At 30.5% G+C, this 15906-nt stretch overlaps 2 protein-coding genes across 2 annotated transcripts in view; both read left to right on the top strand.

Annotated features, from left to right (window-relative positions):
- The window catches only part of LOC106459336 (protein WBSCR14 homolog), a 55756-nt gene that overhangs the window by 7482 nt on the left and 32368 nt on the right, over positions 1 to 15906 (top strand). Inside the window, exons 4-6 of the mRNA XM_013918957.2 lie at positions 6312 to 6434; positions 9843 to 9993; positions 14557 to 14636. Of these exons, the coding sequence (XP_013774411.2) occupies positions 6312 to 6434; positions 9843 to 9993; positions 14557 to 14636 (354 nt within the window). The remainder of the gene's footprint in view (positions 1 to 6311; positions 6435 to 9842; positions 9994 to 14556; positions 14637 to 15906) is intronic.
- LOC111085752 overlaps positions 14526 to 15906 on the top strand; it is a 16509-nt gene continuing 15128 nt past the window's right edge. The window contains exon 1 of the mRNA XM_022385818.1: positions 14526 to 14636. Within this exon, the coding sequence (XP_022241526.1) occupies positions 14565 to 14636 (72 nt within the window). The 5' untranslated portion in view covers positions 14526 to 14564. The remainder of the gene's footprint in view (positions 14637 to 15906) is intronic.

A 15906-nucleotide genomic window follows, 5' to 3' on the forward strand; every position in this document is an offset into this window, starting at 1 on the left:
TTTGCATGTTGGATAGGGAACATGCAAAAAGAAAAAAATGGCATGAGAAAAACATTGCTTAACAAACCTTAAGACTTAATAAAAAAAATTGATATTTTGCATATGAAGCATTGATAATCTGCCAAATTTCATTAACATACACTTACTAATTTAAAAGTTATAGCATGAAAACTATAACAAGCATAAAATGGTTACAAGGTCAGTCCCAGGGATCGAGCTCGTGCTGAAAGAGTTAAAGCACTGACATACAGGAGTTAGAACATCTGTTAATTTCTACATTTTGTTTATTAATATGTAATTGGTCTACCACAGCATTAATTGTATGTGAATTAATGAAACAAGAAGTTGTACATCAGACAATGATATTTTTTTACCATGTTAATGGTGGTAGATATCTGCTTCAAAACTAATTTCAAGAATTGACTACAGATAGTCAATAACACTTAAATCTGATGGTTGTGGAGGCCAGTCTCTTCATTTTGTTTTTTGAGCCAATCTTTAACTATTTCAGTAGTAGGAATTGGTACATTATCTTCCTGAAACAGACTAGCTCTGTTTGGGAAAAACTGTTCATCATAGGGTGAACTTGGTCTACAATAAGATTTAACCATAGAATTTCACTATAATTTATCAAGCTTAGTAACTAAGCTGTATTTGGGTCTAAAAAAATAAGAAATGTTGAGCAGACTAAAGACATAACCTACCTCCTTGAAATCTTGGTTCGAAAGAATGAGATGGCATCCTAACACATGAAAATGGCTGAGAAGGCCACTAGGCAGACATTCTGAGCTTTTGATTGGTTATTCACTTGTCATATATTGAAGTAAGTGTATATAAGGGACCGTTTCCAAAAATGAAAGAGGTAAGCGGGGCCACTGTGTTTGATTTAGTACATGAACGATATTTAACAAATAGAAAAGATATGAGGTTCTTATTTTATGTTCTAGCTTGTCAATATCTGTAATTTGAGCTCCTAATTCATATGAAACTACAGACTTAGTATTTTGACTTCACAAACATCTAATTTGAACCAGTGCTGCATTCAACATACCACATGACACACAAAAATTGATGTTTAACTGTGTTTTTTAATATTTAATTTTAAATTAAGAAATTAAGTAATGTATAATACTAAAATTTGAATTATAATCTACAGTTTGATATGAAACTTATTAACATAAATTCATGAAATAGTAGTTCAATAAAATGTTTAATGCAATTCCAACAAACGTGATGGCAAGTCCTTTGACCCATCTGGAGAGGGTTAACCCTTTGTGCTATGTCAGAGAGCTTACGCTGTCAGAAGAATAAAACAGGATTCTCCACAACATTATATACTATGTGCTACAGATTCAGAGTCACTATCAATGCCAGATATGTCTATATTCATATATAAGCACTTATTTAAGACAAATGCGAGTCTTTCACACAGTTTGATGGTTAACCATTTAAGCACGGGTGGACATGATTACCATCTGTTCGACTAAGGAAGGGTGTTTATGCAATAAAAGTACAGTAAATGTGTGTGTTCCTTGAAAGATTTGTTCAAGTTTATAAATATTTTGTACACAAAGAATGCATTATTTTAATTACATCTTTCTAATAAAAAATATATTTACTTATAATAGTTATTTGCACTCAAACTGTTAAAATAGTTCGAGTACAAGGTCATTTTCATTTTAAGTATAAAAATACTTTTCTTCATCTTATAGTTTTCATATTTCATTTGCATAACCTCTAGAGCTTCATAAATGAATGTCAAAGTTATTTTAAGGTAAACGTTTACATTTTATTTTTCATTTTCTCTACCATATCACTAACTTAAGCTATTACCATCAATGTATAATGCAATGAAATAATTAAAATTAGGAAATAGAAAAAAAATAGATGCCTTTTAATTTTTTGAGAATATCTTTACAGATGTTGTTTTGATTATATTCATAATTTTTCACATATAGTTAAATTTTTATGTTTTATTTGTTTTTCTTGTCCTTTATCACTTGTTATTTATCTCAACACAAGTTAGTGGTGCCCTTGAGGCATATTATGGTGTCTCTGGGAGACATGCAACCCTTTGGAAAAATTTTCGTTCACTGTGTAATATCTTAAGTCTTGAGAACTGTTGCAAAGAATGGTGTATATTTAAAAACTGCCTAAACCTTTCAATTATGCATTTGAAACATAATTAATACATAATTAACTAAAATATAAAAGTAAGACCTAAATACAAATTAACTGTATCTCTAATTATAACATATTGAGGTAAGATACAACCGTAAGTGCTTTAGTTGATCAAGCAGCCAACAATACTACAGTCAGTTACATGTACTCCGTGATGAAAACTGCATGCCAATTTTAATATAATGATTGTGAGATTATTGTGTAAAGTGTGTTCTTTCTAATGACTATACACATGTTTATGTAACGTCTACGTAGGCTATAAAACTCAAACAAATCTGTTGAAGGTGGGAGTGGTACCTGTTAGGAGTTGAAAAAATTTATTACTTGTTTCAACTGCATTCATTCAGAGAAATATGAAATGTATGAGTCAAAAGGTTATGTAAGCATTTTATTGTCTAGACCTACCTCTAAGTACTATCATTGTTGTATTGAAGATACAGAGTGCCAAGGTAGCATTTTCATAGCTCATTGGTCACGTGACAATGCATTTGAAGTTTTAAGTAGTTTTTTTTTAAGGTTTCTTTTGAAGTAAAGGACTTGTACTCAGATAACATAAAACTTCAAATCATAACATACACTATAATTTTAATTGAATTCACATAAATTGATAGTAAAGGTGTTTAATTAAACTTTTAATGTAACACAGTGACTTGTGTAGAAAATGGTTTAAAGGGGGTACCCATCGTGAAAGGGTTAAAAGGTTTTTCCTTATTTCTGATTTTGAACCTTACCAGCATGGTTTCAACTACCTCCACTTACACTGATTATTTTTCTGTTGCTTATTGCACTTTTCCTGGGCAGTGTGAAGCTGTATAATTTGGCTTGTTTATGTTTCAGTAAGTAAGATCATAATTTAATATATATACTAATTTATTACCTGTGTTTAAAGAGGTACCCACAGCAAAAGGGTTAAGTCAGAATTCTACGTTAACCATATTGAATTTGATAAGACTCATGTTCCACAGGTTTTTAAATAGCAACATATCATTAGTGAAACAAATGTTTGAACTGTATTCAGTGAATAAACAGTACCTCTAAAACATACTTCAGTATCGACTCTTCCTTTCATTTTGTTTAATAACACTTTATCTATAAAGCTTTGCATACTTGAATTTCTGGAGTTTCATTTGTAATTTATACTGTTACTGTTTACAGAGCTAGAAATTGCTCTGAGTTTTTCAAAAGATTCATTATGTGTAGGAGTGAATGACATAAGCAACAGGAGCAGGTATTATATTTACATGTTTCTTAGGCTGCAACACTTACTTGGTCTCTGTTACCACATGGTTTGCATGTTCTTTTGATGTATCTGCTGATACAACTATATTGCAGGGGGATTCATCTTCCTCGCAATATTGCTAATGACCTCTTTCTTGTAATCTTTTGTTGTTGCTGTTCATTTCTCTTTAGTTAGTTTTTCAATCAGGAAAAGCTTGTCAGCAGGAGCTGATTAGTGCTCTGGCTTCACGTGTTACTTCAGGCTGTCATTTAACTGTTTAACATCCAAGTACTGGTTGTTGTCCAGCATTTTCCACTTGAGCAGCTGCTACTTCTTAGCCTTCTATTATTAATGTTCTTTTTCATTTCATTTTGCAAAATTGTGATACAAACAGGTTGGGGGCCATCTCGATCCAGATGATGACTTTCTTCCTTTTCTGGTGGCTCCTCTTCTCCATTTTTTGGGGAACTATTTAGGATCTTGCAGTTAATCTCTGGAATTCTTGGCTTCACAACAGTTGGATTCAATAGGTTCTTTGATTTGGTTTTTTAACCACTCTCATCAACTTTCTAATTTCTTGAATCTTCTACTTTTGTTTTTCCTTTCCATATGATCCACTTCATGTTCAGCTGTTGGATCAGGGAGTTTTACATCTTTTGTTTGCAGGGGCTCTCAAAGAGGTACCTTCAGTATCTCTGAGGTTTTATTCTTGTCTTTCTGTAGTGCCAAAGAAAATAGGAGATTAGAGGCCCATATTAGATCTTTTCCATATTAAACATTATCTCAACATTCTTTCATGTTGAAACCTATACAAATCTTAGGTAAGTCCCTTCATCAAGATTGTTGGATTACAAACAAGCAGATATCAAAGATATCTATACACTCCTGTTCATAATTCTTGTTGTCTCTTTCTTCATTTTATACGCCAGGAACTAGTTTATCAGTTCAAAGCCATTCCTTTTGGTCTGGCTCCTACTCCCTATATCAAAGCTTTTGCTGATCTTATACACACTCTGCATATCAATTTTAATCATTTTTGGACAATGTGGATTATACTATCTCATTCGTATCATCAGGTACTGACTCAAACTTGTGTTGGATTGTTCACAAGTCCAATTCTCAGCTTGTGCCCACCCACTATCTCGTAGTACATCTTGGAGTTTGGATCAACACTGTTTGAGGCACTCTTCACCCACCCACAGGCTCAGTTCACCATTATTGCTTACAAAGCTGACCCCTTTACCTGAATAAAAATGGTTTCATGGGCAAAGTGGTACCCTGTTAAGAAGAATGCCTTCTTTCAGAGTATCCAGTCATTTTGTAAGGCTGGTTCATTCCACTCATTCTTCCTTGAATCCATTTCTGTGAATTTGTTGGTGACTCTGGATTCTACTCCAACTTTGCTTGGCTACATATTGTTTTTTGTAGCTTGTAGTTTATCAGTTCCCTCTTCCTTTAAAATGTGGGTATTCTGGCTTTCAGTATTTCAGAGATAAGTGTACTTGATTTAAATTTTTTGAAATTAAAATGAATTTCAAACATATACTTACCACTCAAATACCTTCCTACAACCAAATTTTCATCACAACTGTAACATAAAAACAAATCTAAGTTATGGCAGTACAGCAGAGGTTTTGTAAGATCCCCTGACACATGCGAAGTAAATCGTGTTGGAGAGTGGAGAATTATGAATTATATACTTTGCAACACATAAAGGACATAAATTCAGAAATTTTGCCTCTCTTGTTTCATTGGCAGCATTAGTTCAAACTCAAAAATGAAAGGCTTTCAATATTTCAGAGTTACCTCTTTGAAATTCATTTTAATTCTAAAAATGTAAAATATTATGTTTGGAAAAATTTGCAGTTTCTCCAGTCCCGTGGAAATGCATGAAAGCTTTAGTTTGTGATATTTGAAAAAGTATCAGCATTGCACCACTTGTATGTAGCTACAGACATGTTAACATCTCCAGAGTTATAATAAATTTCATATATTTCATAAGTGTAATGTAACTTTTCATGAAAAATATATGCAAGATTTAGCTTATTTGGAACTCTGTTTAAACATATTTTGACATTAATTTGGTATGTTCTTGTGTTTTCTTTGATAGTTGATATAGTTAAAAAGAAAAGAAACTGTAAGAACAATTGTATGTTTACAAGGTTTTTTTATTCCTTGTTTTCTCAATGACAATATTTTTTACCTAATTATTTGTAATCAAAGTATCTTTAATTAAATTTTGACCTTTTAATTATTTTATTTCCTATAACTCTTGTGTTTCGTTTTCTAAACTTGTAACACCTACATTTAATTTTTGATCCAAGCGATAAAATATGTTTCTTATTCATGCTTTAGCACTTTTTTATCAGTCTTGTTAATTAAAATGAATGATTATTTGATATGAATTACATGTGTGGTTGCTATTATTTTAACACCTTTTTTTGTATGTTTCAAAATGTTTATGTACAAGTAATCACCCCTGTTTAAATCAGTTATTTTTGTTAAGAGTAAGCTATATAGCTTCTGATAATTTACTTCTCAGAAAAATTGTTTTGGCTAAAGCATTAGTTAAAAGTAGTAATAGCATAGTAAGCTGTTTGAAATCTCTCTAGGTATTTTGATAAAAAAGAGTTAATGATTAACTTTGTTGTGTTACAAAGTATCTAGTGGGCGACTAGAAACAAGTTAATTTTGTCTAATTATCTAAATGTTAATGAGTGATTGTAGTTTAATACATCATACCATGTGAAGTCACTAAAATATACATTGGACTGAAGAAGACATGTGAAAATGTCAAAACTAGTATCCATATAAATTTGGTATTTTTCCATTATTGTGGAGTTAATATTTATTTTAGGTTAATGAGTAACATGTTAGATTAGACATGGAGTTATAGTATTATTGTTTCTAGGCAGTTGTCATGGAAGGAAAGTATTGGAAGAGAAACTTGACTTCTGTAATAGCAGAATATATGAAATGGAGGTTGTTTTTCAAACAGATGGGGAAACATCAGAGAGACCCCGACAGAGTAACCGTAAGTTAAAATGTGTTTGGAATTTTTTTGCTACATTTATGATCGTACATTCCAAAAATTTCCATAGTTTGTGAAATCATACTTTTCTAAGTGGTTATTTATCATTTTGGGTGTACATGTTACGTGAATTTTTACTCACATTGTATAATAGATTATCTGCTATCACCAGCTATGTCAAACTGTTAATTTAACTAGGTTTGTGATATATAATGTTACCCAATCCAACTTGAGGGAAACATTTTGGTGAATATTAGTTTTATAAATATATTGCCCTGTGTCTGTATGTGTGTATTTTACAATACAAGTAGGGCAGTATAAGAGATCATTTATTTTAAATATGTTTATAGAAACTTCAAAAATCATTATACATGTGAACCTTTTCTGGGTAGTTTGCAACCCTGAGCGAGGTATTGGATTGCAAAAATATTAATATGAACATCAACCCATTTCTTACTGCTTAAGTATATATATAACATGGCCAGTTGACATGCGAGTTTTCTGAGATAAGGTTGTTTTTAGAGCTTCAGTATTACTAAATGTTTACACAAGTGCTATTAGACAAAACTGTTTTAAAAGGAAAAAATTGAAAATTGTTAAATTGATTTTAATTTTTCAAAAGTTACATACTTTTTATGGGTTTATAAAACTGGTCTATGCATAAGAGTAACCCTAAGCTTTTTAAATTTAAACAGAAATGTGATTTTTCAGATAATCATGTAAAATAAAGTACTGTTATGTACATTTTCAATAATTTGTTAAAGTTCAAACTTTTTCTGAAGTAGTCTTATACAAAATATATTTGAAAAGTAGATGTCATTTTGACTAGTATTTGCAATCTATACGTGTTAGTGGACAAGATACAATTACTCGGATAAATTACTCTTATAATTTAATATACTTTCAAGATAATTTTGATGTATGTCATTCATATCTCTGGTTCATCTTCACAAAAGTCTTCCTGGTTGTGGAAATGAATAATGCTTAAAATGTTTCATGAATTTGAATTTTAAAGATCAATTCCAGAATATTCCTTTTAAATGGACCAATCATTTCTTTTAAATCATGTCAAACAAACAGAACAGTAAAAGGTATTGATGCAGATTTGTCATTTACTTTGACAGTTTCAACTCAAACAAGAGCAACCAGATAGATTGTATACCCTCGCCTTGCTGCTCCTTTTCAAGATTTCATGCGTTTATATTGGATAACGTCAAATTCTTCCCCTCGAAAACTCAGAAAGTCCTTCTCCGATCCAGAATGATCAACAATCTGGATTATTTTTGGTTGTGTGATTAGGAGCCTCAACCGTAATGTGCCCATGAACTTTGGTACAAATCCAATCACATTTGACAGAGTTATTAAAAAATGCCCCATCTCCCCATTATAAAAAATGCTTCAAAGTGATCCAGAATCCAAATTTGGATCTGGACCAAAGTTTGGGAGGAGTTACTATCGTGTGTAAAATTCTCATATACATCGGTCTATTATTAATTGAGATATGTGCGTGCAAATACAAACAAACACGCATAGACCTGATTTCAATACCCTCGCCCCCTTTTAGGAGCAAGGATAATAAGATTGCCAAGCTGTACTCATAGCTCTCAAAGTCAAATGGATGAATGAAACAAAAAGCCTCTCTACTGACTGATTAGATACAAAACATTATAGAAAAAGAAACATTAAAATTGCAGTTAAAAGCTTTTTTTTTAATGTTTTCAAAATGATCAAAACCAGATATTTCTTTTCAGTTGTAATATTTTCAACTTTAAAAATTGGTTTCATGTCATTTCCTTTATATTTCCTTTTGTATTCATTACTCTGACAAGGTATAATTGGAAGATCTCGACACTTTTTTTCTCGTAATTGAACTATTTAGCGATTTTATAAATGTTAAGGACAAAAAATGAAAAGTAAGCATTTACATGTATAAATCTATTAAAGCCCTAGTTATTTGTTTAATGTTTCAAAAATTTTTTGCACATGATATAAGAGTTGAAGATAAAGAAAACAAACAGGAATAAAATGAATAAAAAATTACTTCCACATTTGTTATTAAACAGAGAGTTTCATACCGTATTGCACCTAATTAATGCCCCCTCTCTAATTATTTCCTCCCCCCTGGTATTTTTACAAAGCTTACCTTGTATGACAACAGTAGTAATCCTATAAATAATGCACTTTTATTACCACAAAAAAGAAGAAATATAAACACACAAAATTTTTTATTTATTTCCACTGAATGCTCATGTAGAGAAGTGCCAAGTATTATCTTTATACCGAAAATCCTTTATGGTTTATTTTTTGCTATTTCTTCAGTACATAGCATAAAATATAGATATCGTTTTGCCCCTAATTAATGCCCCTGTGGGCATTTCAAACTGCATGGGGGCTAATTATAATATTTGTACAGTTCTGGATTCTATTTTTCACATGTAATTTGTTGATTTTAATGCTAATAAGTGTGCATAATTTATGGGTCAGTCATGAATTGAAATAAAGTCAACCAACGAGCATTGTGAATATTTTATTTTTTTCCAACCTGTACTACCTCTGAATTGAAGTCATTTCTCTGAATTTCAAAAGAATCAAAAGTATACTCACTTAATGTAAGTGCCTTTACAACACAAAATCTCAACTGACTCAAAATTTCTTGAATCTTGGTTGACCTTCTCTATTGTAAATTCATTAAGTCAGTAAAACATCTAAGAGTCTGCTAATTATAATTTTAGATTGAATTTCTATTATGTAATAATTTGTTGTACTTTTTTGTAATTGGCTCTTTAACACTGACAGCCATACATCCTCAGTTAATCTCTTAAAGAAATATTTTCATATCCCAACAAGCATCACTCACTCTTACTTGGAGGCTTTTTACACTAAACTAGAAAGGGAGAAAAAACAAGGACAACTTACAAACCTAGTTGTTAAAGTGTAAACATAGAAAAACAAAAAACTGCAAGTCTCGAAGTAAAAAAGTTTTTGAATTTTATGAATTAAAAAAGAATCAAACAAAGGATTAGAAATAACCAGATTAAATAGCTAAGAAAATTAATTCCAAAACAAATTTAAAAAACAAACATAAAATAATCCATATTAATACATATGTATTCAAGCTCTACAAAAAGCATTTCAGTAAATTTTTTGTGATGCCTGTCAACATTGAGCCAGTAAAGTAATAAAATCCAATATTCCTTGCTTATCACCGATAAGACTTGTATAGAAGTTTAAATGTAGTTTTACATAATACATATAAACAAATTTATTAGTAGGAGTAGCAATTAAATAGCACTTACAACAAAGGAAGGAATTCTTTAACTGTATTTAATTAGCCGAGAAACTGATGGTTTTAAAGTGTCTTCATCTAAGATACAAGAAAGTTATATCTATGTACAATATTTTTATACTTAGCACTCCCTAGAGGTTGAGGATGACTCATCTAGAGATGAAGGACTTGGATGTTTTACCATTGATGATGACTTATTAATGGAGTTCAGTGATACTCTCTTTAGTTGTCTTCATCATAATCAACCATTTGACTTGCCTAATCCTCGAGAAATTGGTAATTAACAAAATATTTGCATTTTTTACTTGGAGAGTAAGTTAATTTCTATTTCAAAGTCTCATCAGAATGACTTATAATTATTATTTAATTTTTGTAGATGCTTAAGTTTTTTATTATTACCAGTCTATGTCTGTATCATTCTATAAGCAATGGTATGAATCCTGCTTGGTTTCACTTCTTCAAGAAACTTATAAACAGTGTTAAATATTTTGAAAAATGTAGTAATGTACCATTGTGTTGACAAAAATTTATTTTTTTGGGGTGAGACTATTTAATCGATAACATGGTACTCTAACTATAAAGACAAGGATGAATGAGTTAATTTCTATCAATAAACATTTGACAGTACAAACAATAATATGATTTTCATATTATCCTTTTATCTGTAAATTTGTAAAGTATGATTAAAAACTATGCAGTTGTGTTAAAGTAAAAATATAATATATTAATAAGTGTCAGCTGCTGATATTAATTTAGGGAAAAAATGATATCTGAAGTCTATAGTTTTGATTATTTTGTATCAAGTGTTAGAAAATAAGTCAGTGAAAGAAAGGAGAAAGTTACATGTGTACGTTACTTTTGTAAAATATTAAGAAACATTATTTATTCTAATATTTTTATGGTTCTTCCAGCAATTTTTGAAATAATCTATATCTTTGCTGACAGAAATAAAACATGGTTAAGTGAAGAAGTTTGTTGTGTCAGATAAATGATATAGAACATTTTCAGTGTATTGGGTAATATAACTGAGGTACTAGTTTTAATATAGAATGCTACCTTCTATAGGATCAAATGTGTCCATAATGTCATCAAATGACGGCTGGAGCTGTACAAGACCTGGCTGAATGAAGTCTGCATTTCCAACTTTGCCAGCTGTCAACAGAAGTAACATCAGTTATTACATAATTTCAATATATTAAAAACAAAACCCTCTTCACTGCAGGACTGTCTCATAAGTCGAGTACCTCAGTTATATTACCCAATACACTGTTTTATATCATTTATCTGACACAACAAACTTCGTCGTCTTCACTGCAGGACTGTCTCATAAGTCCGTTTAAAGTGTGTATTTTAATGAATCCACATAGTTATGTACATAAATACAACACTGGAGCTTTCAATGTAAAATCAGTTAGAAGGTACCCAGCAGGTTAGGGGGGGTCTTGGGGCTACCATTTTATCTTGAGGATATTTAGTGTGACAATGTAATATTTTGTAATAATTTTTACTACAGAACTACAAGTAAATCTAATTAGATCATTCAAATATTTATTATTTTTTTGCACACTTTAAAATCATATTGAGCATGGGTTAAATAAAATATCTTAAGAGTATGTCACATCCATATTAGCTCTGGTCTACAAGTGTATTATTAAACAGATGAGATCATGGCATATAGGGTGTATTGATCACATTTATTTTGGAACTCTTAATACTTCTCAGACCCATGGACACAATAAAACCCTAACAACATTAATTCATTATAAAACTTGATTAGTCATAGTTAGTAACAAACATAATCAAAATGTAATTAATATACATTTCGTAATCCCAAGTACCTATGTCTTTCAATTTTCAAGACTGAAATAATTTCAAAAGTGCATATTGTCTCTTCACCATATTTGTAATCACTGTTAAAATAATCATAACATACGTTGCAGGAATTGATAATTGCTGAAGTGAGTCTGATATTGGAAGTGCTATAAATAACTTTCGGTAATTTTTGCTTTGGTTTCTGATGAGTTAAAAGACATTTTACATGGAATTTGACATAGAACCCACTTTTAAAAAATAAACAGCTTGAATGAGTAATGAAAGAAACTTTATTTGAAGTAACAGTAACAAATATACAACATTTCAACAAGCGTGTTTTAACCCAATTGCCTGAGTATCCTTTACTGCACATGACACAAGGTTTTAATGTCTTACATTCAAAATTTTATCAAACTACTTTTTGTTTATGTTATACCAATTAGAAAAGCATAAAATCTTAGCTAATAATCCATATTTTAATAGTATATAAGTTTAAGTTCTTAATTCTACAAGGCAATATTTAAAACAATCCTGAATTTCTACTAGTGTGACCCACATTTTCTCTTGGCATGTCATCATCCCTATTTTATCCACCACTCCTTGAAAAAGTATGAAATTATATGTAAATTACTCTCTATAAAATCGTTATTGCTCAGAGAAACCATAATTTTTATAGTCTTTAATTTTGTTGGATTACAGAGTTATCGAATGGAAAATTAGACCACCTCCTGCTACACCCACCTGTCACATCTTCTTTCTTTCACAATTCGTTGATAGTTCTCTCTTACGTTTCATTATATATTATCTATAACCAATATAAAGTCAAGGTTTGCATCTATCAAATGACGTATTGTATAAAATTGTGTTCTGAACAGAATATCATTAGTTTCACTCAGTGTTCAAGATTCATTCCAGTGGGAGAGTTAACGACTAGCTTAGATGAATTTGTAACGGCTCTTGTCGCATAGAAAGCCAGAAAAATTTTGAGAGGTAAGGGAATTTGTCTACTTTTTGCATGTTATTAGTATATATTTTTTGGTGCATTATTTAATTAAATAAAGATTATTAAGTGCATTACTATCATTACTATAAAAAATTAGGCTTAACTGTCCTTTACAATAAAGAGCAAGAAAAAAGAAGATTGGGTAAGTACTTTATTTCTTGTTTTTTATATTTATTCTTTATTTATTATTATAAAAGTAACTACAATCTAAAAATACAGATTTTTTTTTAAGTTATTTATGACCAGATTAGGTAAAATAAGTAATAATGATAATATAATTAAAATAGCTCATGAGGCATACAAGCGAGTAGCTCATGGGCAATGTAATTTGGTAGCGTAATGTGACCTGCACATTCCCAGAGTGATTTACAACTTATAATGAGGCAGATAGCAATATCAATGCTTGGTAGTTGTTATGGCTCTTAGCTATACGTTGTTAAAGCTGACTCTTTTAATGGGCAGCATGATGAATACCTTGTTGTTCACTGTTCCACTCATTCACTCTGAAAATTATTTTGAACTGAGCCTTATATGCCTCCCATGGTACCTTTCTATCATAGTCCATTGATTTTTTAATTGGGCAATCCTATAGAATTAGCCAGCTAAGTTCTGGAACTGAATTTGGTAGTGAAGTGGCTGCAGTAGTCCAGGAAAGTCCTGCAGTCACAATTGGCACAGCATTAGTAGTAATAGGTGTAGACCATATAGATTTTCCTATTCCATATTTATTAGTAAACTGTGTTTTAGGTTGGAATTCTTGGGTGGATGCAGAAAGAGATGTAGCTGGTTTGTGCTTTGCATTTACCAGTTCATTTTCTCAAATGCTTTATTCTGTCATTGATTTCTTTTTTGTACTTCTTCAATTTTGTCATTACAGCCTTTATTTGCTTCATTGTTGTCTTCTTGCACTTTTCCAATTTTGTAAGTAGAGTCCTTTTGTACTTCTTCAGTGTTGTTGTTATAATCTCTCTGTACATCTCTATAGCTTCATTGATCTTGTCTTCAGTCAGGTTTATTCTTGTTCTTAATTCTTCTTTAAATATTAAGTCTCTTTCTCTTAACTCCTCTCTTAAATTCCTGTCTCTTACTCTTCTTTCAGCTGTTTTGAACTTGTTCTTATTTTATTTTGGTTTCTCTTTCTTGTTGATCTTCTTTTAATTTTTTACTCTTTCTTCTTAGTTAATTTTTTATTTTCCTGTCTTGTTCTTCTAATTTTCTGTCTCTTTCATTTTGATCTACTTTCCATTGTTGTGTTATCTCTGGCAGGTTTCCTATCTTGCTATGTACCTGTGTGGTTATCTCAAAAGCTGAAGTTTAGTAAAAGTTCTATTTTATTTTCACCAAAATAATCCAGCTCCTGACTCTAGTGTTGTAAGGTGTTCTATCATTCTATCAATGTGATATCCAGTTCATGTAACAATAACAAATTAGTATATTTTTTCTTTAATATTTGCTACAGGCTACTTTCACTTGTAGTTGTAGATTTAAGTGCACAATGTTTCAAGAGAAATTCCGAGACTATGGTAATCACACCTAACTCACAAATAAACTTACAAAATTTCCTTACTAATAGACAAGATGCGTATCACTTTTAACTGTACTGTGAACAGCTTTTCTGTCACTGACTGAATATTCAGTCACACACTGATTATTCATTTCTCCAAATTCCATGACATTTCTAGATTGATGTAATAATCTGAACTTTCTAAGTATTCCAGGACTTTTTAAAGAATTTTATGGATTAGCATTGTAATCATGGTAAGCAGCTCCCTCTAGTAAACAACTAAATTATAAAATTGAAAATGTACTTAAAAGAATAATATTTTAACATCCTGCTGTTAGATATTTATGCTATGTGATATATTTTTTAATCGGGTTTTTATATATTTTTTGTTCTTAAACTACCACTTTCTCATAATCTGAGTGAAAATAATGTTTGAGCTTAGTTAATGAATATGTGAAAACCTAGTTGAATATATACACAACAATTTAAAAGTTATTTTTGATTCTTTTTCATTCTACAGATTTTTTAATGAACAGGTTTCCCACTGTACAGCAAGATGATTCCTTACAACATACCGCATGTAATTCAGCCATAAACCACGTATGTAAATGCATAATGTTAATTATTTTTGTGTAATTTCATAAATATGTATATGTTATTTATTGTTGTGCATTGTACTAAACCAGATATTGTTGTGAATGTCAGTAACTCAGAAGTATCATATTAGTTTTTGTTATGAATGTCATTACAAGTACATCATATTTGTTACTGTGAAAGTCAGTAAATAAGGTATATTAGTTTTCTTGTGAATGTGAGTGAAGCACATATATCACATTAGTTGTAGTAAATGCCATTAAATCAGGTATATTATATTAGTTGTTGTGAATGTCAGTAAATCAGATAATCATTTTAGGGTTTTAGTGAATTTCATTAAGTCAAGTTTATCATATTAGTTGTTATTCACCAGACACTTCATTCTGATTATTGTTTAAATTTTACCACTTTGAATGTATACAAGTTTAGGCATTTAATTTGTTAAATTTGAATCTGTATACTTACATAATAGAAAGATCTATAGCAAAAATTACCAAGCTATAGCTTTATGTATCAATTAGATCTTTCAGTAATGGTTGACAAACATTTGGTTTCTATATCAGTTTTTTTATCAGTAATATTTCAGTAATGGTTAAAAACAGTTGGTTTCTTTGTCAGTTCATTTTATTAGGAATAGTTAACAAAACAGTTGGTTTGTATTTTGGTTCAGTTATCAGTAATATTTCAGTAATGGTTATCAAACAGTTGGTTTCTACATCAGTTCAGTTTATCAGTATTATTTGTAGAATTTATCAACAATGATAATAATTAATTATCTGGTTTCTGAAGCAGTGCTGCTGGCAAGTATACATTAATGAGTAGTTGATATTTATAGCATTGTTATCTGTCTATCATAATCAATGATCAGTAAAGTTAATAATAATCAACAAGCATATATTTTTGTTTGAAGACTTATCTAGCAGCAATTATTAATAAGCACTTGTTTTATATTTTTAGTTCAGTTTATCAATGTTAATTATCAAGAGCTGCATTCTTTTTCAGATTATCTTGTTTTGGCATTCAAACATTTTATTATGTCAAAACCACTAGCTTATTACAATTTTAATTAATATTAAGCCCAGTACATTTTTAAACACTTCTTAATCTTGTTCTTTAGGGATTTTCAAGAAGTAGAAGAGTGTATAATAATAGTATTCTAACCATAATGTATTTGTCATATCCATTGTTGATGGTGTTATGACAGTGGAAGTCACGTGACGCTGGTAACACGTAATGAGTTCTAGAAAGACCGGGGAACATCACGAATAATCCGGTA

Source organism: Limulus polyphemus, unplaced genomic scaffold, assembly GCF_000517525.1.
Source record: "Limulus polyphemus unplaced genomic scaffold, Limulus_polyphemus-2.1.2 Scaffold595, whole genome shotgun sequence".
Classification (NCBI taxonomy): Eukaryota; Metazoa; Arthropoda; class Merostomata; order Xiphosura; family Limulidae; genus Limulus; species Limulus polyphemus.